This window comes from Stenella coeruleoalba (assembly GCF_951394435.1).
Source record: "Stenella coeruleoalba genome assembly, chromosome: 5".
NCBI classification, from domain to species: Eukaryota; Metazoa; Chordata; class Mammalia; order Artiodactyla; family Delphinidae; genus Stenella; species Stenella coeruleoalba.
In genome coordinates, this window is record NC_137150.1 from 58,602,189 (window position 1) to 58,627,259 (window position 25,071).

The 25,071-nt window shown below is 35.2% G+C and overlaps 2 protein-coding genes across 3 annotated transcripts in view; one reads left to right on the plus strand and one right to left on the minus strand.

The window, feature by feature from the left end:
* The first annotated feature begins 5 nt into the window (after positions 1-5).
* On the plus strand, positions 6-13,283 carry TTC14 (tetratricopeptide repeat domain 14). Of its 2 annotated transcripts, none has more exons than XM_079922507.1 (12): positions 6-402; positions 880-1,004; positions 1,104-1,303; positions 2,455-2,539; positions 2,638-2,767; positions 3,087-3,242; positions 3,611-3,682; positions 4,088-4,207; positions 4,312-4,434; positions 6,803-6,920; positions 7,849-7,958; positions 8,778-13,279. In XM_079922507.1, the coding sequence occupies exons 1-12, from the start codon at positions 242-244 to the stop codon at positions 9,694-9,696; spliced, it is 2,319 nt and encodes a 772-aa protein (XP_079778633.1). In that variant the 5' UTR covers positions 6-241; the 3' UTR covers positions 9,697-13,279. The 2 variants fall into 2 exon arrangements, with proteins under 2 accessions (XP_079778633.1, XP_079778634.1); XM_079922508.1 differs by lacking the exon at positions 6-402 and adding an exon at positions 766-843 and having other exon boundaries at positions 951-1,004; positions 8,778-13,283.
* Positions 13,284-13,294: 11 nt separating this feature from the next.
* CCDC39 (coiled-coil domain 39 molecular ruler complex subunit) overlaps positions 13,295-25,071 on the minus strand; it is a 46,152-nt gene continuing 34,375 nt past the window's right edge. Inside the window, exons 14-20 of the mRNA XM_079922510.1 lie at positions 20,824-20,947; positions 16,458-16,617; positions 15,930-16,036; positions 15,108-15,248; positions 14,782-14,961; positions 14,559-14,644; positions 13,295-13,462 (exon numbers count right to left, since the gene is read on the minus strand). Of these exons, the coding sequence (XP_079778636.1) occupies positions 13,309-13,462; positions 14,559-14,644; positions 14,782-14,961; positions 15,108-15,248; positions 15,930-16,036; positions 16,458-16,617; positions 20,824-20,947 (952 nt within the window). The 3' untranslated portion in view covers positions 13,295-13,308. The remainder of the gene's footprint in view (positions 13,463-14,558; positions 14,645-14,781; positions 14,962-15,107; positions 15,249-15,929; positions 16,037-16,457; positions 16,618-20,823; positions 20,948-25,071) is intronic.

The following is a 25,071-nucleotide window of genomic DNA, read 5'->3' on the forward strand; positions in this document are numbered from 1 at the left end:
ACCTCGCTCAATTTCGCGAGACTAAGGCTGAGCTCCGCGAGACTAAGGCTGAGCTCCGCGGCACTGCCGCTGGGGGCGGCTCCAGAACACTTCCGGGAGGCTCCTGTGGGGAAGTGTCTGGGTGTCTGCTTCCGGCGGCTTCCTGGCTGCTTCCTCAGCCTCCCGGACCATCGGGCTGAAGTAGTGGGCACGGGACGGGGGGCTGGCAACCCCCGGTCGTTGGGCCCGTCAGTCTCTAGCCATGGACCGGGACCTTATGCGTCAGTCACTGAATTTCCACGGGCCGTCATTGCTCTCCCTGCTCAGGAGCGAACAGCAGGACAATCCGCACTTCCGGAGCCTCCTGGGGTCGGTGGTCGAGCCTGCCCGGGGCCCGGCGCCCCAGCAGCAGTTACAGGGCAGGTAATGGGACGGCGGCGCCGCTGCGAGACGGGGGAGGGGAGGCAGCTGCGGGCTCCACTACCGCAGTCGGGCGGCTGAGTCCTGAAGGAGCAGAGCCGAGGCCGTGAGCCCGTGAGAACTGCGGCGCTAGTTCCGAGGGCAGGATGGAGGAGGGTGCCCACTCCTGGTGTGAGGGCAATGCAGGATGCGGGCTGAACTTTTTAAATCTGGTACTGCACTACCAGAGGCGCGGATTCTTTAGCTAAAATCCCTTGGGCTTGTGTATCTGCCGCGGCTGTCTCTTTTTAAGTTTCCGCGCCCTCCACCTACAGACCGGCGAATGAGGGAATCCTTGGTTAAAACTTTTTTTCGGAGGATGTACGGCCAAGAGCTTAGGACGGACCCGATTGGGCGATGAAAAAGCCCTGAGCAGAAGCTTGGACTTACTAAAAGGTTTTGCAGGTAAACCAGTTTTCATAAATTTTGTTTCTTTTTAAGAAAAGAGAAGAAAGTTGAAAACATTGAAATACAAAAATTCATTTCCAAAAAAGCGGATCTGCTTTTTGCAGTTTCCTGGAAATCAGATGCACCTACAACTTCTGAAGTTAATGAAGACGATGAAGGTGAGTTTAATCTTAAAGTCGTTTGATTGCGGTTTGGTTTAACAGCACTTCAGATGAACACAAAACTATTGTTAGTAATTTTGTTAATTATTTTTTCAGAGCGTTATGCAGTCATGCCACCTTTAGAGCAATTCATGGAGATACCTAGTATGGACCGGAGAGAGCTCTTTTTTCGAGATATTGAGCGTGGTGATATAGTGATTGGAAGAATTAGTTCCATTCGGGAATTTGGGTTTTTCATGGTGTTGATTTGTTTAGGCAGTGGCATTATGAGAGATATATCCCACTTAGAAATCACAGTAAGTTATTCACTTTTCAGTTATTTGATTGTTTCTGTTTTGGATAAAATGTCATCTCAATGCAAAACTTATGTCTTTGCATCCAGTTGTAATTAAGTGTACCCTACAGACCTAGTTTTGAGAATTAATTAATTAAGTAAATAAGTATTAAGTAAAAAGTATAAATATAAAGCACCTTTTCTTTTTAAAAAATAATCAGCAGTAATAGAGTTACTTACAGTTTCCGGCACCATTTCTAGTTTTGGGGGGTTTTGCTCCCTTTGGGTGGCAGGGGTGGGGTCCTTTTTTAAACACTCAAAGAGATATCAGTGGAGATGGTGAGATTGATTAGTAGACTGGGGTTATTTCTTCTAGTTGAACATGTCTTTAATTATTTAGTATTAGATACTTGTATGTGGATAATTTAGAAACAAATTCTTATTTATTCAATATGCATTTACAATAATTAAATTAAGTGGTTTGTACATTATAATAAGATGCTTTGCCCAAGGTGAATAGACCTAAATTTGAAATAGTATGTCACTTTAATTTAAAAGGTTAGATATTTACTGTGTGTTAAGGCAGGTAGAAAGGGAAGAAGGTATCACAAACTGGATAACAGACCTAAACTTTGAAGAATTCACATTTCATTTTCTTTGGAACACAGAGGCGCGGATTCTTTAGCTAAAATCCCTTGGACTTGTGTATCAGCCGCGGCTGTCCCTTTTTAAGTTTCTGCGCCCTCCACCTACAGACAGGGGAATGAGGGAATCCTTGGTTAAAACTTTTTTTTGGAGGATGTACGGCCAAGAGCTTAGGACAGACCCGATTGGGCAATGAAGCCGGTCTACTTTCTGGACAAGCTTTTAGTTTTATATTTAACAAGCACAAAATAATTTTTTGTTTCATCATCCATACTTATATGTGGTTTCTAAAACTAATTGCAAATTTCATGAGATTTTAGTTTTTGACCTGAACCAGAAAACTTGTTTTATTATGTTTAGGCACAGAAATTATTAAAGTCCTTATTTAAATTTAGACTCTAGGGTGCTAGTTGTTTTCTTAATGTTCCTGTCAGCTATTAGCTGTTTATACTGAACAGCTAGAATAAAAGAAGACACTTCTCACCAAAGAATAGAATGTCTGGTGTTTTACAATACTTCTCATTGCAGGCTCTATGTCCACTAAGAGACGTGCCTTCTCTCAGTAACCATGGGGATCCTTTATCATATTACCAAACTGGTGACATTGTTCGAGGTAATCAGTTTCATCATATTAATAAAAAAGTAACGGTTGTCATATTTATGTTAGTTTGCATTGCCTTGTTAATCAACTCAATTTTCTTATTTTTTAAGCTGGAATCAAGGATATTGACAGATATCATGAAAAGCTTGCTGTATCTCTATATAGCTCATCTCTTCCACCACACCTATCTGGTATTAAATTAGGTGTAATTAGTTCCGAAGAACTTCCTTTGTACTACAGGTAATTTATCCACATTGTCTCAACAAGTTAATTGGAAAACAATTTCTTTGCTAAAAAATAGCAAATTTTGCCCAACTTCTAACAAAGTAGAATTGTAGTTTCTCTTATTTCAAAATATGCTAATTTTATTTTTATAACTCTTAAATTTCTTCAAACTTGGCAAAAGGAACCAAGTCATTATTGCCACACCTTCATGTACAAAAATGGTTTGAGTATTTAAATCCCATGTGATAATGTTATTTCCTTAATTAAAATGGGACATGCTAATCATGTTAATCATTTTTATATTTTTATTGTGACTTTTTTTTTTTTTTTTAAGGAGAAGCGTTGAACTAAATAGCAATTCTTCAGACTCCTATGAGAATATCATGCAGAGTTCTTTGGGATTTGTTAATCCAGGAGTAGTTGAATTCCTTTTAGGAAAACTAGGAATAGATGAATCTAATCCACCATCTTTAATGCGAGGCCTGCAAAGGTATAGTAAATCAGATTATTATATTAAGTGGTGAGGTCAGTGGTGCTGAAGTCAAAAGCTGCATAACTGAAGAAAATACTCAATTATCCTAAGCTTGCTGCCAATGTTTGAATGAACTAGGTGATCCCCTCTTTTTGGAATGGAGTCTTTTATCAGTGATTGATGTGTGCCATGTGACCAGATAGATGCAGAAAAAGATGCAGAAAAAAATAATATTTAACAATAATAGTCATTCCTGAGAGTTCAAGAATTTTGCTTTGTAAATAAAATACAAATTGCTTGCTTGGGATTCAGTTTTTATCTGTCAGGTGGAGAGATATAGTTACCCTAAAAAGTATTTACAGTTTGACTTTTATTTTCTTTAATAGCAAAAATTTCTCTGAAGACGATTTTGCTTCTGCATTAAGAAAGAAGCAGTCTGCATCTTGGGCTTTAAAATGGTATGAAGACTGTCTTTCAACACTTACATTAGTCTAAAAGTTAGGTTAAGGCAAGCATGCTTATGTCATCTTTAAGACCAAATTTGTTTATAAATGAATTTAAATGATACCTTTTTGACATTAGCTTTTTTAAAGGTGTAAATGGTGTTATGTTGTAAACTTTAAAGATTTAAGTTTTAGCCAATATTTTTAATTTTTTTAAAAAGGAATTAGTATATCGATATCTGGATTTCATAAGTATTTGTTATGAAATTATCCAAAGACAATACTTCTTAGTTATATTGAGAATATCAAAGACTAAATATTAACCAAATTTGATTTGCTTTAAAATTTTATTCGTGCTGACATTTTGTTTGGATATTCTGTGAAATATTTGTTATGTATGCTTTACAAACACCTTTTTAGTGTGAAGATTGGAGTTGATTATTTTAAGGTTGGACGCCATGTGGATGCTATGAATGAATACAATAAGGCTCTGGAAATAGATAAACAAAATGTGGAAGCTTTGGTAGCTCGTGGAGCATTGTAAGTGGATAATGGGTTTTAAGGAATATTTACAAGGTAAATATGTATAAGATTTATGAATAGCTCACAAAATAAATTCCTCTAATTTTGTCTCATATCTATAGATATGCAACAAAAGGAAGTCTGAACAAAGCAATAGAAGATTTTGAGCTTGCATTGGAAAACTGTCCAACTCACAGGAATGCAAGAAAATACCTCTGCCAGACCCTTGTAGAAAGAGGAGGGCAGTAAGTGTCAGATTTTGTTAAACAGCAGAGATCTAATATTCAACCAGCTACGATAAAATCTTGAACTTAACATAAGGAAATAGCATCTCTAACTCAGTTCAGACACTCTTAGTTTCAATTTTGGTTGAAAATGTTTTTTAAATATAGTCCTCTATACATTTTCTAGTTCTTTTTTTCCTTATTACTTAGGTTCTTTAAGATTGGAGATATTTTAGTGTCTTGACTTCACTTTTCTGAATATTTTCATTACACAGAAATATAAATGTAAAGATACAAGAAATTAGGTAAATATTCTTTTCCTGGACATACACTAGAAGTTTTTGTTTAATAGACAGAAATTTCTAATTCATTTCATCATTTTAGTAATTATAATGCCAGAAATATAAGTTGAGAACTCTATAGTTAATTGTGAATTAGATTTCACTATTGTATTCAGCTTATTGCTCTACTTTGTCCAGTGAAATCCACAAAACTTAGATTAAACGAAGAGCAAAACATTAAGAACAAACCCTATAACCTATCTTACTGTCCTGAGATACTGGCATAATACTTGGCATAGTAGTTTTATCATAAATATTTAATGACTAATAGACTAGTCTAATTTATAAAATATTTTGAAGAAACATAATATAAATATAAATAATTTGCTAACAGTCTGCTTTAATAATTAAAGACCAGTTTATGATTAATAGCATTTTTTTGCTGTTAATTTTTTAAATAGAATCATCTCTTTTCTGTTTCATGAATTTGCCTGATCATTCCAGTTTGTATGATCATTCCAGAACTCCATATAAATGAAATTTTGTAATATTTGTTTTTAACTGATAACGAACTTCTAGTTGGACCCAAGTGTTTGGAGCAGCTTTTTACTTTCTCACTAGGTACATAAGCTAGTACCTACTTAAATGTGGTTGTCTCATTTTTCACATATTGGTGATTTTTAGCTCAGTGAATGACAACACCATCTATTCCATCATCCAGGCCAAAAATGTTGATCGTCTTTCGTCCCTTACTCCCCTCATCCAGTCTGACACGAGTGATTCCATTGAACCCACTGGTTTTTAAATTTGTTTTATAGTAATTACTTGTTCCTACTTTCCAAAACCTGAAAATATTTTGCAAAACCCTTTCACTGCTGTGTATCTAAACTTTCTAATTCTCATTTTTCACAACATAGACTTGTGAACATCATCTAATGATTATCCTGTCTACAGGCTGGTTGTGATATACACGTATGCCTTGGTATTTCCAACTTTAGCAGTGAATTTTCTGGGAAAATTTTTCTGTAGAAAGGAAAATTCTTCATAAATTACTAGGAAAAGCCAGCCTATATAATTCTGTACTAAAGCTCAAGATCATAATAAATTTACAGAGGATATCAGTTGATCATGTGTTTTCACGTATTATACTAAAATGCCAATGCTTGACCTACAGTATGGCTTTAGTTATCAGTAATAGATTCCTATTCGTATTTTTGTTTGTTCAATTAAGATATAATTAACACATAACTTTATATTAGTTTCAGGTTATGTGCATTAATGTGATTAGATATATGTAAGTATCGTGAAGTATTGACCACAGTAAGTCTGGTTAACTTCCATCATCATACATAAATTTTTTTTTCTTGTGATGAGAACTTTAAGATGTACTCTCTTTGCAACTTTCAAATATACAATATAGTATTAACTATAATCACCATGATGTACATTACATCCCCAGGACTTTATCTTATAACTGGAAGTTTATAAGATAAACCACTTTCACCTACTTTGCCCCCACCCCCCCCCCCACGTCTGGCAACCACCAATCTGTTCTCTGTATCTTTGAGTTCAGTTTTTCTGATTTGTTTTATGTGGTTTTATATTGTCTTTTTACCAAAAAAAAAAAACCTGTAAAAGCACAATATTTAAGTGTTGTTCAATTTGAAAATAATTTGCTGGGCTTCCCTGGTGGCTCGGTGATTAAGAATCCGCCTGCCAATGCAGGGGACATGGGTTCAAGCCCTGGTCCAGGAAGATCCCACATGCCGCGGAGCAACTAAGCCCGTGCGCCACAACTACTGAGCCTGCACTCTAGAGCCTGCGAGCCTAGAGCCCGTGCTCTGCAACAACAGAAGCCACCGCGATGAGAAGCCCGCGCACTGCAACAAAGAGTAGCCCCTGCAACTAGAGAAAGCCCGACACAGCAATGAAGACCCAACACAGTCAAAAGTAAAATAAATAAATTAATTTATTTAAAAAAAGAAAATAATTTGCTGAACGTGGGTTTTCCCCTAATAAATTCTCTCATATACGCCTCTGCCCTATATGCATATTTGAGGACTTCTAATTTTTACCCAAAAAAAGCTAAATTTTCCTTTCTGATTTAGGTTAGAAGAAGAAGAAAAGTTTTTAAATGCTGAAAGTTACTATAAGAAAGCTTTGGCTTTGGATGAAACTTTTAAAGATGCAGAGGATGCTTTGCAGAAGCTTCATAAATATATGCAGGTGATTCTTTATTTCCTCTTAGAAATATTAATGAGATTTGAAATTAATGCCAAAACTTAACTTTTTTCTAGGGAAAACTATTCTAGATCATTTAATTAAGGCATTATGAAAAGTTTTTTAGATAATAGCTTTTCTTAATTGGGTTTGACATTGCTTCATAGTTTTGTTAATACTCAAAAGTAAAAATAGCCCTGTGAGAAGATTCCCATTGCCTAAATTTGGTATGTGGATTTGAGAACTGTCCTTGTAGTGAGCTTTCCTGGTGGTTACAGAATTCAGTATTGTTACTGTAATTGAGCCAATTTTAAAAAACCTTTTTGAGAAATATTTTAAACTGTCTTTTCCTGTAATACTGATGATGATGTTTTCTCATGCATTTTCTTCTGAATTGGACCATTGCTGCTGTGTCTGTGACATCTGGTGCTGCTCATCCCCATCCTCAAACTGGAAAATGATTTCTTATATAATCATGCATCCAACTGGGCTGTGCTATTTTTTAAATGGTTTGTATTTGAACATGGTGATTTCCCCCTCAATTCATCTTAATGGAATTTCTTTATTTGAATTTTATTTATAAAATTTGTGTCCTGTTTAAATTTTTAATGTTTTTTAATAATTTTTCATGTATTTTATTTTTTCCCTTTCTTGCACTCTGGGTCATGGGTTTCGATGCAATGGCTTCCCCTTTTTTCATGGAATACCAACTGCAATTGGTCCTCAATACTGTTCTGGCTGTTCCAATGATTAATGCCAAACACCTGTGTGATTAATTTTTATATGTTAAAAATATTTGTTTAATGCTGGATATATGGTGATTTGGGTATACCACATTTGGTTTCTGGTTGGGGGGTTGGTCTTTTGAAAACTGGGTTTTATATGTTCTGCTATTTTTAACGTGTGGTTTTTTCCGATATCTGGGTTGTAAAAGAAATCTTTGGAATTAAGAGAAAAACAAGCTGAAAAGGAAGAAAAGCAGAAAACAAGGAAAATAGAAACAAGTGCAGAAAAGTTACGTAAGCTTTTAAAAGAGGAGAAAAGGTAAACTATGATATTCAGTATTCTTAAACTTAAAGCAAGTACTGAGTTGAACCAAAGTGCCATATGGGAGGTAAAGTAAGTAAAACATAAAAGTGTTTCAAGTTGTAATCAATGATTCTTAACAAGTATGTATACCATAAATTTTTCTATAAAAGAGATAAAGCAAAGTGGAATGGAAGGCTAGAATTCTGCAAAAAAAAAAGAAAAATTTAATCTTAGAATTAAAATATGTAAGTCATTTTAATTATCTGTATTTTAGGGAGAAATTTTTTAGAACCAGAGCAGTAATTTTCAACTGGGAGCGGTTTTGTCCCCCAGAGGACATTTTTGGTTGTCATAACTGGTAGAGTGCTGTTGGCATCTAGAGGGTAGAGGTCAGGGATGCTGCTAAACTTTCTACAATGATGTAGGATTCCCCCACCACCACCCTACCCTCCCAGCAAAGAATTATTTGGCCAAAAATGTTAATAGTACTGAGGTGGAAAAACTATTAACTAGAGGTAGCCAAATATAAAACCTCAATTCTCTCCTTTATGTATTCATATGGTCTTAAATTTTTAAGGTAATATGGGAAATGTCACTGTGTCTTTCAGAAATGATGGATTTGCTTACAGTGACAACTGTCTACACAAGTATTTTTTTCCAAAAGTCATGACATGGTAAAATTGGATCTTGTGGTAGCTAGGATTATTATTATAATTCCTTATCTAAGCCACAACTTTTATGAAAATCTTTAGAATAAAATAGAACTAAAATCTTTATGGATAATTAAACACTTTTATACTCAACATATCTGATGAGTTAACTACATTTTTTTAGGCTAAAGAAAAAAAGAAGAAAATCAACTTCTTCCTCTTCAAGTGTTTCTTCTGCTGATGAATCAGTTTCTTCTTCTTCATCCTCTTCCTCTTCTGGTCACAAAAGGCATAAGAAACATAAGAGGAATCGCTCAGAGTCTTCTCGAAGTTCCAAAAGGCATTCAGCTAAGGCATCCTCAAATCAGGTAGATCAGAATAAGAAAGATGAGTGCTTCCCAGTTCCAGCCAATACTTCAGCATCTTTTCTTAACCAAAAACAAGAAGTGGAAAAACTACTGGAAAAGCAGGATAGGTTACCATATCAAAAGAAACAGGTAAAAGAAAAAGATAGATGCCCTCTTTCTTCATCTTCAGTTGAAATTCCGGATGATTTTGGAGGTAGGTCTGAAGATCCAAGAGATTTTTATAATAGCTATAAAACTCAGACAGGTAGTAGCAAAACAGAAAAGCCACATAAATCAGAAAGACATTTTTCCAGTAGAAGAGATTCCTCAGATTCCTTCTATAGGAATTCAGAGGACAAGATAAAAATTTATGGTTATAGAAGATTTGAGAAAGATACAGAAGGAAGAAAAGAACATTATAGAAGGTGGGAGCCAGGTTCCATGAGATATTCCACTTCACCAGCAAGCTCAGACTACTCTTGGAAGTCAGTTGAAAAATATAAAAAATACACTTATTCTGGATCACGTGATTTCAGTAGACATGAGCAAAGATATCAATTAAATAAAAATCAAGGAGAATATGAAAGAGAGGGTAATTATGAGGAGGATATTAAAACAGAGGTTCCAGAAGAGGGACTGAGTAGCAAAGAGCATTCAGAAAGTGGAGTTAAAAAAAATTTACCTCAAAATTTACTCAATATATTTAATCAGATAGCTGCATTTGAGAAAGAAAAAGGAAATAAGCCAAAAAATTAATATGCCAAGGGGATCAGCACCATTAACACTAAAGGCTTTTAATAAAAGGTTTTGGTCTTTTAGTAATAACAGTCCAGTGCAGAAATATCTGCTCCTGCAGTTATTTTATTTGTAGAGACTACAGAAATCAAGTGCTTTTTATAGCGATCCTCAAAGTATTTGTTTCAGTTGTAGGTCCCCTTTTCATAGCTTGATTTTTTTCAGGCTTTTCTTGTGTATGTTTATGTACAGTTATTTCTTACTCTGATGATTTAAACTTCTTCACCTGAAGATAACACTCTCAAAGTATTGTTTCTTCATTGTATTATGGTGTGTGAGAATTTCTTGGGTCCACCTTATCCTGCTGTTTGAGAGAATATTAAATTTGTGCAGTGAACACTTGGATCGTTTTTATGAAAACTTATTTCATTCTCTCCTCTGTTAAATTAAAAGCTCTTGACTTTTGAAACAAATATATTTGAATGTTTCATAAGTACCATTTTATATTCATTTTTAAATATTAAGTTTTTTGCATAACTTTTATCTTAAAATGGTAGATTATCTGTCTTGTCTAATTGACCTCTAAACCCTGATTTAATTAAAATGGTTTATGTATCAGCTGTTTAACAGGTACCTTAGGAATAAAGCCATGAAAGTTGACTAGGGGCCCATTTTACTTACTTCTCGTTTTCTCCCCCCTTCTTGCTAGCAATATAGCACTAAGAAATTTCTTTAAATATTGGCAAGACCTTAAGAGACTACATTCCAGGCAAAAATAGATCAGAGTAGGAAAGAGTTCTTTTAGCAAAAACAGCAGTGGCAAGTGAAACACACTATAAATCTGGTCTTCCACTACGGGAAAGGAAGTTAGGGAACTGTCCTAGTATTGCAAATGTCCAGTTGGGAAGGCACTGGGCCTGTTTCTGAATAGCCTAGAGCTGGCCTGCATTTCTGCTTTTCTTCCTTAACACCTCTCCTCTGATACCTCCTTTCTTAGAGTCTGAATAAATGACTAGGCTGACAGAGCCTGGGCTTAGAATAAATTTCAGCAACTAGAGCTGAAGAAGGAATGGACTTGGATCGTAAGGATCCTCCTCGAATTATTGAAAACAGTATAAATAGGGATAGAGATAGATATAAATAGAAGTCATAGGTGTTTATAATGGGCTTTAGAATCTTTCCAACTCATGATGACACTGGATGGGTGGGTTGGAGGGTAGTGAGTATCCATCTACAAAGGTCTAAGTGACAGAGAATGATAGAGGAAGAAGACAGTCCTTGTTCTGTCTTGGAGTTTCTGCCAACAGTAAAATACCAAAAGTTAGTATAACTGGATGTGTACTATTTGTGACCTTCAGACTTCAGTGATGGGAGCCTAATGAAAAAGCTAAAATTTGTTTTGCAATGGAACAGAAAAAGAAACTCTGGTCAAAAACAATAGGTAATGGCAGTAGAAATCAGTCAGTCACTTGGGCATTAGTCTTTGCACCAAGAAATTTATCTGAAAAGAGTCCCTAGTTCTTTCCGTGTATTAATAGTTCTGGTATCATCCCTATGTAATCCTACATAGTGGTGTTTTTAGAGTGGAAACTCTTGACATACTACGCCTTGACCTTTAGGAATTGCTAGCACAGCTTCAGGATTTTACACACACTTTATTTAATAAAATCTCTTTGAGCATCACTATCAACCAGCATTGTCATTTTCCAAAGCGTTTTTATGGCTTAATGTTACATTCAGTTACAAAAAATTAGGTTAGTATCTTATACAACAGCCTGCCTGAATTTAGAAATTCCATCTTCCCCAAAGCTTCTTTCCTGGGATATATTAAGCAGATTATATAAGACAATTTATAAGGATATATTCAGGAAACCCATCACAGAAAAAAAATATATTATTGGAGATTTACTTGTGAAGAATCCCTAGTGGTATCTTCAGCACTTTTTTTCCCTGAACATTATATGTCTTTAGTTTGTACGTACCCAGGCAGTATCTTGGTTTGCATAAGTAGATGACTTTCTAACACAGCAGGTGAATGTTAGGATAACTCTAGATTTGGAGATAATAGGGTTGATCCCTTGTTTCACCATTTAACATTATTACACTGAACTTGGAACTATTACTTTATTTAAGAGTTAAATGTAGACTTGCATGCTGGCTTGAGAACCTAACCATTCCACAAATACTGTGCTAGGCTTTGGTTGGTGACTCAATAATAGGTAGAAGTTACTGTGCAATTCCGATGTATCAGGCCCTGTGCACTTTGTATATATTATCTGATTATTTCAATAAACTTTTGATATAGATAACTCTTACTGTCTTTATATTACAAATGAGGAAAAAAGCATAAAGTAACTTTCCCAAGGTCAGAGAACTAGTAAGATACAATTCCTGCCTTCATAGAATACAGTGTTTAATATTTCAACTTCCAAGTAATTTACAAAGTAAAAAAGGGCAGAGAATGAGAACTCTGAACATTTGAAGTGACCATAAGATCAATCAGTTTTTAGATCTTATAAATCTCACTTAGCAGAACAGTGTTTTATGAAACAATATTCAGCTTTTTACCCATCTTATTCATTGGACTTGGCTATGCCTTTTGCTGGCTATTACTAAAAATGATAATAAAATATTCTAGTGATCAGGAGAAACCACTACTGCCTTTCAGAAGGAATTGCAAGTGACAGTTCTAAACAATGACAATTGTCTGTATAACAAATATTTTTTTCCAAGGTTTGAAGGAGACAATACTCATTTAGGTTCATAGATCCTGATAAATTTATTTGAAAACCAGTTTTATAACATCATAGTCATACTTCAGGAGTTCAAACTGTTGGGCACATGTTATGATAAAGTATTGACTGAAATAACATTCTTAATCTGGTAGTCTACCTTCACTGCAAATTTATGGAATTCCTATTGCAAATCTAATTACGCTTAGCTTTCTTTAAATTGTTTATTAAATCAAGGAAATCTTGAAAACACATTCTTGGTTGTATCTTGAGAGCAAAATCTTTAATGTGTTTGACTTCTTTCAAGATTAGAATGGACTACTTCCTAGAAATTTAAGCTGCACTTTTATTGATACAGTGGTTCTCTTTCCTATCAGTTGTTTTCTTGGTGGGGGGAGGGGAGAGGTAATGCCATTTTTTGACTAAAAATTTTTTAATTATACTAAAGGAAGAAGCTAACAGTTTTCTTCCCCCAAAGTCTGGGAAGTATGTTTCTTTTAATAAAACCTAAATTCAGGATCTTCCAGGGTAAAAGAGATATAACAAACAAAATAACAGTGGAAAATATCATAACCCTATGCTTGTATAACACATATCCTTGTTAAGAATCTGTTCTTACTGCTTTCCTTCTATGTGAAAAAAAATAGTAGGCAAAAAGCTAAGAAAATTAAACATTTCTTTGGCTTATTTGGACCCAAATAGCTTGACTTTTTTTTTAACAGTTTTTATATTTTCCACTGGATAAAACTTTTGTCTGGTCATATTGTATTTCTAACACTATTTCAGCAGGCCTGTATATCAGTATAAGGCACCCAAAAGCATAGAGTGGGATATACTATTTTTAAATTATGAGATTTTTGGTTTTGTGTTTACAATTTGTTCAAAAGAGAGATTAAAATGTTTATTTGCTGCTCTTTTTGCTTTTACCATTACTGGAGCCACTGCTAGCACTAGGTGGTCTAGAAGTGCTGCCAGTTAGTGAAGAGGCTGGGAAGTTCAGCTCTAATACTTTAATTGAAGTCTGAGAAGCAGAAGTACTTGTACTCTTAGATGACCTAGAATAAAACCAGAATTACTGTAACTTAATTCAAAATTTTTATTTTAGTAGAGACCCCCTCATTAATGGCAAAAGATGCCATAATCCCACAAGTAATTAAAGAGATCAAAAAAGATATACTATTAATAGTGCTAATAATTTTAAAAGCATCACCATTAGTAATATCAAGAAATTAGTTTAGAAAGGAAAAGCTGATAAAGTTTCAAACCAGTAGAAAAATAGTTCAACAAATATATTTCTATTGATACATGAAAAATGTTTTCAACTATAACCAATTTAGAGATAAAATCATTAGGTATTAAAAGTTTGCAAAAATTATTAAACAAAAGGTAACAAAAACAGGCATGGGAAGTTGGGTGCTGGCAAGAGTAATTAATATGATAGGTTATATAATTTAAACCAAAAAGAAAGTGAAGGGCCTATTGACAGGATAAAGTGGTGGTAACTATCCATACAACTGTAAATACTAAGATTTTTAAATATATATTTTTATGAAAGTACTGGGATGTTCAAGTGGCTGCTCACCGTGTTTACATAGAAAGTGTTTTTGTTTTGTTTTACTTAAGCACTGTCTTAGGAAATCCTTTCATGACATCTCTTCGCAGAGTAATGAAAAGTAATATGGCTGCTGTGTTGACAAAATGTCTACTTGATGATAGAATTCTGTATAAAACTAAACTGCAGAAGTAAAGAATAATTTCCTTTTTAGCAAAATTAAGCAGCATAAATAAAATTCTGACTCCTGAAGATTTTACAATGGATTTTAATAATAAGTCTGTACAACCAAGTTGCCCTTTTATGGTTTAATAAATTCTCCCCATACTCAGGGATGACCATGCTAAATGTACCCTCCAAAATCTCACCCTGCTTTATCCTACTGAGATAGCTGCTAGTCACAAAGCACTTATGCCAAAATGAAAATAACACCAGAAGTCAGAAGGAAAGAGTCCTGCCCTGCTGGCTGTTTTCTGTATATGTGACACTGACACATGCCATAGCTGTAGCATGTGGAAGTAGCTGAGTTCACTTAGGATGGAAGCTGTGAGAGTTGTAGGTAAGTAAGTAAGGAGACGGTGTTTTCTCCTTCCACTTACCTTGCTGATACCAGTGAAGTCTGGGAAGGAGATCTAGAACTGTGACGACTCCCTTTAGTACTAGCCGTAGGTAGTGCTAAACCACTCTGGAAGGATAGTGAATAGCAGTCAGTACCACTGCATTTTAGAATATTTTTCATTAGACTTCACTTTATGATGAATACCATAAATTTTTTTGTGAAATGTTTAAGAAATATATTTAACTAGAAGATACTCTTATTACCTGTTGAAAGTATGTTTGAAGGATAATACCAATCTCAGCATTTTCTTCTGTGATATCAACTAACATTTCATCAATGATCTTGTGAAGCTGTTTCACTTCACGAAGTTTGATGTCTTGTTCTTCTAGTGTTTCATCTTTCGTGTCTTTCAAAAGACGGATTTCCTTGATGAGTTTTGCACACTGTTGGTCAACAGTAGTCAGTTATTATTTAAACCTGTTTTCTAGAACTTAATATTTTTTAATGGGTGAAGGAGGATTTGGGGTTACCATTTGGAACTCCAGAAAAATATAAATATGACAGGTCAGTTTTTAAAAGTTATCAATACCTGTTTAGTTACTCTCTCTAATTTTGGCTTCTGCTCCTCAGTTTCTTTCCTTAGTTGAAGTGTGTAAGCTTGCTTCTCTGATATTTTTTCTTTGACATTATTTGTTAAATGTTCTATAACTGCTAAAGTATTTTCCATGCTCTGCAGAAAATAAAGGTATTAACATACTTACTGGTTAGGATCAGAAATAACTTTTATAACTTGCCAAGTATTCATTTAATTTCGATTCATTTATTTTTGTGTACAATGTACATTCTGTTGGTAGATAATAAGTATAATGGCTTTATGGATTAAGTTTTATATATAATTACACTGGAAAGTATTTTTATGGTATTTGGGAGAAAAATAAACAATTCAAACAATGACTGTTGAAAGCATACAATTTTCAAAGATTCCTAATTATCATATCACCTGTTCCTTCAACTTTATTAGTCAAAAAAAAATCTAAATGTTTATAGAGCCTGCTTATTACCAAGCATGTTGTTTTCTTATCTTTCAGACTTTTAAGGAACAATCTTTAAGGTGATATTAAAGGATTTAAGTGAAATAAAGTTCATTAAATAAAAGGTTAGTGGATAGATCATAATTAGCTCTGATTCATCAGCTAATCAACAAGTAATTGTCAGGAGTCTAACCTACACTTTAGCACTGGGATTTTAACTAATTTAGTTAATACTTTGATCACTTATTTTTTTTCTCATTTAAATGAGACATCTCTCACTATCTAATTCTCTAAAAAATTGTCTTTGTACAAGATAACAAGAAAGAATAATGATAGTTAACTTTTACTAAGGTCTTATTACTAAAGCCTGTAGAATTTACCTGGATATCTTCCTGTAGTTCTCTGATTTGTCTTTGTTTGTATCTGTGTTTTTCATCAACAGCTCTCTTTTGTTCTTCTAGTTGAATTTTTACCTCATACTCAGCACCTAGAATTTAAAGAATTTTTGCTCTAAATTTTTAACATGCTGTGTAGAAAGCAAGCTTAAAGTCTTACATAAGTTAAACTTTTAACTTTTTTTTATGAAAGGTTAAATTCCTTATGTCTAGTTGTTGAAAAACAGGACATGAAATAACTATTTTTATTTTGTCAGCATAGAGCAGCCAATATGCTGTTCTCTTCAGATTTGAAATTAATTCCCTAGAGAAGTGATATGCCATATCACTAGAAGTAATAATGGAAATAACACCTTAGCACTTATTTTAAAGGAGGGGGATTAGTTTTTCCAGCTGAATCAAACATGATACACTTTTGTTTTCCTTGTCTCATAGTGTTCCTCTTTTTAAGGTAAATAATTCTACAGCTTTCATTGCATGTATATTTTTAAAGTTTTAATAATTCCCACATACTAGATGGAGTCACTTTCTTAAAAGATTGTTTGTACTTGTTGTTGCAGCTGTTCAGCACTTGCAAGGTGTTTCCTAGAGCATAGATTTCTTTTTCAGCTTTGTTGATCTTAGCATCCAAACTGTCACCTTCCCTTTGAAGTTCTTCTTTTTCTTGAGCAGCCTATGAAAAATGGAATAGATTGGTTAAAAGTATCATGGGGGAGAATGTCTGTTTTCAGGGCAGGAAATAGTTAACTCACAACAATACCAATTTGCCGTGGGGCCTACATGCAGCACCAAGCATTTATTTCTTGCACCTGATTTAAAGTAAAAGACCAAATCCTCAAGGCCTTCCAAATATAGCACATAGGCTACAAAAGCATGATGGCAGTGTAGTAACCAACCAAAGCTTAGATGAAAACTCTCCAACAAAAATGAACGAAAAGTTAAGCAGGTATAAACTTTACTGAGAAGAGAAATAAGGTTAGCTAGAAGCGGTTTCAAACTAGATATTAAATAAAAAGAATGTATGTTTCTCACCTGAAAGCGGCTTGGCACACTTTCTCATTTTAAGTCTTAGTGGTAAAAGAGGTGAACAAAGTATACCCATAAAGTGTCACATTTTTTTAAAGGAAAAATACTGCATGATCCTACTTATATGAGGTACCTAGAGTAGTCAGATTCACAAAAACAAAGTAGGTTGGTGGTTGCCAGGAGTTTTGGAGAGGGAGAAATGGGGAGTTATTGTTTAATGGGTACAGTTTCAGTTTTGAAAGATAAAAAAAGTTCTGGGGATGGCTCTTGTGTTGACTGCACAACAATATGAATATACTTAGTACCACTGAACTGTACACTTAAAAATTATTAAAACAGCAAATTTTATGTATAATCACATTTTTAAAAGTTTTAATTAGATAACTGTGATAAATATGGCTAGAAAAAATGAAGTCTGTAAATTGCTGAAAACCAAAAATTCCTCAGTGAGTGAACATACTCAGTGACTTTTTCCAGCTTAACTGTCACTGGGCTAAGCCTTCTAGAGTTGTACCCAAACAGTTCCAAAGAACTGCAATTAAGGGTTGAGAGGGATAGCATGCATATATATTTAAAAGTGCCCCCATGAAAAGATGCTCAGCATCGCTAATCATTAGAGAAATGCAAATCAGAACTACAGTGAGGTACCACCTCACACCAGTCAGAATGGCCATCATCAAAAAGTCTAAAAATAACAAATGCTAGAGGGGGTTTGAAGAAAAGGGAACTCTCCTACACTGTTGCTGGTAATGTAAATTGGTACAGCCACTATGGAGACCAGTATGGAGGTTCCTTAAAAAACTAAAAATAGAGCTACCATATGATCCAGCAATCCCACTCCTGGGCATATACCCAGACAAAACTATAATTCAAAAAGATACATGCACCCCTATGTTCATAGCAGCAGTATTCACAATAGCCAAGACATGGAAACAACCTAAGTGTCCATCAACAGATGAAAGGATAAAGAAGATGTGGTACATGTATACAATGGAATATTACTCAGCCATAAAAGAGAATAAAGCAATTTGCAACAACGTGGATGGACCTAGAGATTATCATACTAAGTGAAGTAAGTCAGAAAGAGAAAGCTAAATATCATATCACATATATGTGGAATCTAAAATATGACACAGATGAGCATATCTATGAAACAGAAACAGACCCACAGATACAGAGAACAGACTTGTGGTTGCCAAGGGGGAGGGGAGTGGGGGACGGAAGGAGTGGGAGTTTGGGATTAGCAGATGCAAACTATTACATATAGGATGGATAAACAAAGTCCTACTGTATAACACAGGGAACTATATTCAATATCCTGTGATAAACCATAATGGGAAAGAATATTTGAAAAAAAAAAAATATATATATATATAGCTGAATCACTTTGCTATACAGAAGAAATTAACACAACATTGTAAATCAACTATACTTCAATAAAATTTTAAAAAATAAAGTGCCAAAACCCATTTTTAGTCAAAATCAACTAATAATTTCATTGGTAAATTTATTCAATCCCAAGTATCTATATTTAAACCAGAATGTGGTCACTGGAATTTTTTTTGGTAATGTTTTAATTCTTAACATTTTCAGTTATTTTTTTTATTATGCTTCAAGATATGTTACACATTTTTATAGCAAATAGTACATAATAAAAAATTAAGCTTAGCAAAGAAAATAACGTTCTTAGGTAAATTACATCTAATTCTTTCAGGTTGAGTCTAGAATTAGCAAACATTTCATTCAAAATATAGTGTAGGGAGAAAGAGCTAGAATGAATCAAAACAGCTAGATTTTAGTTGTGGATTTCCTACTAGTAAGCTGAGTAACATTAAGTCATTTACTTCCCTACTCCAAGGTCAGTTTGTTTGTCAAATAAATGAGTTGAATTTGTTCATTTATACAAAATCCTGATCTAATTCCATAAATACCTTAGACTTCTAAACAGTGGTAAATAGAAAATCAGTCAGAGGTGTGCACTCCTGTAGAATCAGATAATCCCTGGAGGGCACACTAGAAAATGCCAGGTCTTTGGTATCACCATGCAGTGGCATCATTGTACACCCACTGATTGCTTTTGCCCATTTTCAGACCATGGATAATTTTTCTCAACATAAGCCAGATTGACTTTAGTTATAAAGAAAAGTTTCCATTTTACACATCTGGCACATGTGAAGTGTTATGAGTAAAACATTTAAATATGCTGACAACAAAAAGTGTGAATAACTGTGTGGCAAGCTATGGACCCTGGAGGAAAGTGAAGTATGACATCAGGAAATTAAGAAGGGCAACTGATAGCCTTGATTAATTTCACATATTCACTATAGTGGCACAGAAGGAATACTCTTCCTCATAAAATTTGCCTGTTTTCCTGAGAAGTGTATACTTCATCATCATCATGATAACAGCAATAACAGTAATGATAGCTAATATTCACTGAGAGCTCATTTTGTTCCAGACACTGTTTAAGGGCTTTACATATATTTACTTCTTAAAACAAAAGTAACAATATTACCCTAATTTTTTAAGTGAGTAAACTAAGACCTCAAATGGTTAAATAACTTATACAAGGTCACCTACCTAATCAGTGATAGAACCAAGGCATGGACAAAAGCACTCTAACACCAGTGCTTTTATGTAACTCATCAAAGCCCTTGTTGGTAGAGAAACTTAGCTGGAATTGCAACATCTATCTACTTCCCATCATTTAACAGACTAGAGCCTACAATTCACCCCTTGGGAACCTTCAAAACCTGAGAGGAGGAAAGTCCTGTTAATAGTGGGCAGAAGCCTCACGTACTAAAGACTGATGAGTTATAAGAAGGGTTTGAGAGCTGGGACTCATTTCTCATATAGGTTGGGTGGAATTTTCTGAGGCAAAGTGGCAGACATATCACACAGTGTAGTAGGTTAGGGGCAGCCTTAAAGAAGGGCTACAGAAGGAAACTTAGAAGATTAAGTAGAAGTCCAAATGGAGGGTGCATCCACAAGGGCCATCCTCTAAAGATGTGAATTGGAGATCTCTTTCCCACTCCTATCCATGTATGATACAGGAAAAATGACCTAAAGTTACAATCTCCATTCCTTCTTTGAACTGTTTAGAGTAACTTCCCAGACCTCTCTGCAAAGGAAATCACACCTGTTCAGGGTATTTTCTACAAGGGAAAGATGAATATAGCAGTAGTCAGGAAGGAAACTGCATCCAACTCCTGATCACTTCTAAATTTCCCTTTAGGGTTACAAGGTACAGATAATCACGAGATGGCAGACAACTCTCAAAACATCAGAAAAAAACAGTAGATTCACCTGATCTGTCTCCCACCTAAAACGAAAGCAAAGGAACAGCCCTCTTCCTCTGTAGCTATCTGCCATACCAGGACAGCAATGATAAACTGGAGTGTAAGATTCAGAGGTGGTGTAGCTCTAGGTGACAATAAAGTCTAGGCTGTGGTCACATGAGTGCATGACTACAGTGAAGTAAAGCTTTGAGCCTGAGGTTTTGAACAGGTTGTCACAACATGTTAAGGACACCCAGAGTGACAGTGGGTCTTAGAGTAAAAGAGATTATGAACCTTGAATAAATGAGGGAAAAAGACATGACACAAATGATAGCAAAAAAACAGTGTCAGAGTGGTCCAGACCTCTCTTTGACCTCGTGTATAAAACTAATAATGCTTCAGTACCTCCATCTAGCAACTCATGTTTTATGACCTAATTAAGTGTAATAGCTACTGGAGTGCTATGAAATTTGAAATTTCATGGCAAAAATAAATTTGCCATTTTGGTTTTTAACAAAGAGCTAAGAAAGAATGAATACTTCATTCTATCACAACTGTAAATCCATTCAGATTACCTTTATTACGTAATAGGCCTGCGTTTTCTCCTCTTCTCCCTCAGGAGGCAGCATAACAACAGTAAGAATTTCATATCTATTCTTCAGCTTATCAATTTTACTTAGCCGCTCATGAAACTCAGCACTAGTATGAAAAAGAAAAGAAAAATTAAACACTGAAAAACAATATACTTTTAAAGGACTACTGTTCTTACAGAAGACAGTTTTCTGTTACTACTGAACTCAAACAGTTTAAATATATTCTCACATTGCAATTTTATAATTCAGTGTGAAGGGTCTCAGATTTCACCCAATTTGAAAGCTAACAAGTTAGCCTGCCACAGTTTCATGGATGCTGGCAAAAAAACACAAGATTTCTGGGTCAGAGGAAAAGGCCTTTATCACTCATGGCACACCAAGTAGCATGAGCTTCCTATTTGCATTAGTTCCCCTCACTCCCAAAGTGCCATGCAGGTGAGGAGGAGCTCAAATGGATGCTGCACATACAGCAGGTTTATGTCACAACTGAAGAACCTCAAGCTTAGTTAATCCAAATATTTTATAATGGAAAGTAAGCAAACATACCTAACCTTTGCTGCAGAGGGAGATACTATCTCTAGCTCCCAAGGCTGCTCACTATCCAAACATCTTTTAAAAGATGGTCCAGTGCAAATCAAAACCACAATGAGATGTCACCTCACACCCATAAGAATGGCTACTATCAAAAAAAAAAAAAAAAAAAAAAAACCCCAACATAGTATTAGTGAGGAAGTGGAGAAACAGAACCTTTAAGCACTATTAGTGCGACAGTAAAATGGTGCAAATGCTATGGAAAGCATGGCAGTTCCTCAAAAACTTAGAAGAGCCATATGATCCAGCAATCCCACTTCTGGGTATATATCCTAAAGAATTTAAAGCAGGTTCTCAAAGAGATATCTGCACACCAATGTTCATATATTATTCACAAAAGCCAAGATGCGGAAGCAAGCCAAATGCCCATGGACAGACAAATGAATAAGATACATAAAATGGAATATTATTCAGCCTTAAAGAGGAAATTCTGTCACATGCTACATGGTGAACCTTGAGGACATTATGCTAAATGAAATAAACCAGTCACAAAAAGAAATACTACATGATTCCACTTATGTGAGGTATCTAAAGTAGTCAAATTCATACAGAAAGAATAGTGGCTACTAAGGGCTGGGGGAAGGGGGAAATGGGAAGGTAATATTTAATGGGTATAGAGTTTCAGTTTTACAAGATGAAAAAGTTCTGGAGATCTGTTGCTCAACAATGTGAAAATATATAACACTACTAACTGTACATTGTAAAATTGTTAAGATGGTAAATTTTATGTGTTTTTTACCAAAAAGTTTTAAAAGATAGTTTCAGTTTTATAAGATGAAAAAGTTCTGGAGATCTATTGCTCAAAAATGTGAAAATACTAACACTACTAACTGTACATTTTTAAATGGTTAAGATGATAAATTTTCTTTTTTACCAAAAAAAATTTTTTAACATCTTTATTGGAATATAATTGCTTTACAATGTTGTGTTAGTTTCTGCTGTATAACAAAGTGAATCATCTATATGCATACATATATCCCCATCTCCCCTCCCTCTTGCGTCTCCCTCTCATCCTCCTTATCCCACCCCTCTAGGTGGTCGCAAAGCACCGAGCTGATCTCCCTGTGCTATGCAGCTGCTTCCCACTAGCTCTCTATTTTACATTTGGTAGTGTATATATCTCAACGCTACTGTCTCACTTTATCCCAGCTTACCCTTCACCAGCCCCCGTGTCCTCAAGTCCATTCTCTATGTCTGTGTCTTTATTCCTTTCCTGCCCCTAGGTTCATCAGAACCATTTTTTTTTTAGATTCCATATATATGTGTTAGCACATGGTATTTGTTCTTCTCTTTCTGACTTACTTCACTGCATGACAGACTCTAGGTCCATCCACCTCACTAAAAATAACTCAATTTCATTGCTCTTTATGGCTGAGTAATATTCCATTGTATATATGTTCCACATCGTCTATATCCATTCACCTGTCGATGGACACTTAAGTTGCTTCCATGTCCTGGCTATTGTAAATAGTGCTGCAAAGAACATTGTGGTACCTGACTCTTTTTGAATTATTGTTTTCTCAGGGTATATGCCCAGTAGTGGGATTGCTAGGTCATATGGTAGTTCTGTTTTTAGTTTTTTAAGGAACCTCCATACTGTTCTCCATAGTGGCTGTACCAATTTACATTCCCACCAACAGTGCAAGAGGGTTCCCTTTTCTCCACACCCTCTTCAGCATTTATTGTTTGTAAATTTTTGATTATGGCCATTCTGACTGGTGTGAGGTGATACCTCATTGTAGTTTTGTTTGATTTGCTCAACATCACTAATCATTTCCCTAATGATTAGTGATGTTGAGCATCTTTTCCTGTGTTTGTTGGCAATCTGTATATCTTCTTTGGAGAAATGTCTATTTAGGTCTTCTGCCCATTTTTGGATTGGGTTGTTTGTTTTTTTGATATGGAGCTGCATGAGCTGCTTGTATATTTTGGAGATTAATCCTTTGTCAGTTGCTTCATTTGCAAATACTTTCTCCCATTCTGAGGGTTGTCTTTTCATCTTTTTTATGGTTTCCTTTGCTGTGCAAAAGATTTTAAGTTTCATTAGGTCCCATTTGTTTATTTTTGTTTTTATTTCCATTTCTCTAGGAGGTGGGTCACAAAGGATCTTGCTGTGATTTATTCATAGAGTGTTCAGCCTATGTTTTCCTCTCATAGTTTTATAGTATCTGGCTTCACATTTAGGACTTGAATCCATTTTGAGTTTATTTCTTTGTATGGTGTTAGGAAGTGTTCTAATTTCATTCTTTTACCTGTAGCTGTCCAGTTTTCCCAGGACCACTTATTGAAAAGGCTGTCTTTCTCCATTGTATACTCTTGCCTCTTTTATCAAAGAAAAGGTGACCATATGTGCCTGGTTTTATCTCTGGGCTTTCTATCCTGTTCCATTGATCTATATTTCTGTTTTTGTACCAGTACCATACTGTCTTGATTACTGTAGCTTTGTAGTATAGTCTGAAGTCAGGGAGCCTGATTCCTCCAGCTCCGTTTTTCTTTCTCAAGATTGCTTTGGCTATTCAGGATCTTTTCTGCAATTTTTTTGTTCTAGTTCTGTGAAAAATGCCATTGGTAGTTTGATAGGGACTGCACTGAATCTGTAGATTGCTTTGGGTAGTATAGTCATTTTCACAATGTTGATTCTTCCAATCCAAGAACATGGTACATCTGTCCATGTGTTTGATCATCTCTAATTTCTTTCATCATTGTCTTACAGTTTTCTGCATGCAGGTCTTTTGTCTCCTTAGGTAGCTTTATTCCTAGGTATTTTATTCTTATTGTTGCAGTGATAAATGGGAGTGTTTCCTTAATTTCTCTTTCAGATTTTTCATCATTAGTGTATAGGAATGCAAGAGATTTCTGTGTGTTAATTTTGTATCCTGGTACTCTACCAAATTCATTGATTAGCTCTAGTAGTTTTCTGGTAGCATCTTTAGGATTCTCTATGTATAGTATCATTTCATCTGCAAACAGTGACAGCTTTACTTGTTTTCTGATTTGGATTCCTTTTATTTCTTTTTCTTCTCTGATTGCTGTGGCTAAAACTTCCAAAACCATGTTGAATAATAGTGGTGAGAGTGGGCAACCTTGTCTTGTTCCTGATCTTAGACGAAATGGTTTCAGTTTTTCACCATTGAGAACAATGTTGGCTGTGGGTTTGTCATATATGGCCTTTATTATGTTGAGGTAGGTTCCCTCTATGCCTACTTTCTGGAGAATTTTTTATCATAAATGGGTGTTGAATTTTGTCGAAAGCTTTTTCTGCATCTATTGAGATTATCATAATGGTTTTTATCCTTCAGTTTGTTAATATGGTGTATCACATTAATTGATTTGCATATATTGAAGAATCCTTGCATTCCTGGGATAAACCCCACTTGATCATGGTGTATGATGCTTTTAGTGTGCTGTTGGATTCCGTTTGCTAGTATTTTGTTGAGGATTTTTGCATCTATGTTCATCAGAGACACTGGCCTGTAGTTTTTTTTTTTTTTTTTTTTTTGCAGTACGCGGGCCTCTCACTGCTGTGGCCCCTCCCGTTGCAGAGCACAGGCTCCTGACACGCAGGCTTAGCGGCCATGGCTCATGGGCCTAGCCACTCCGTGGCATATGGGATCCCCCCCGGACCAGGGCACGAACCCG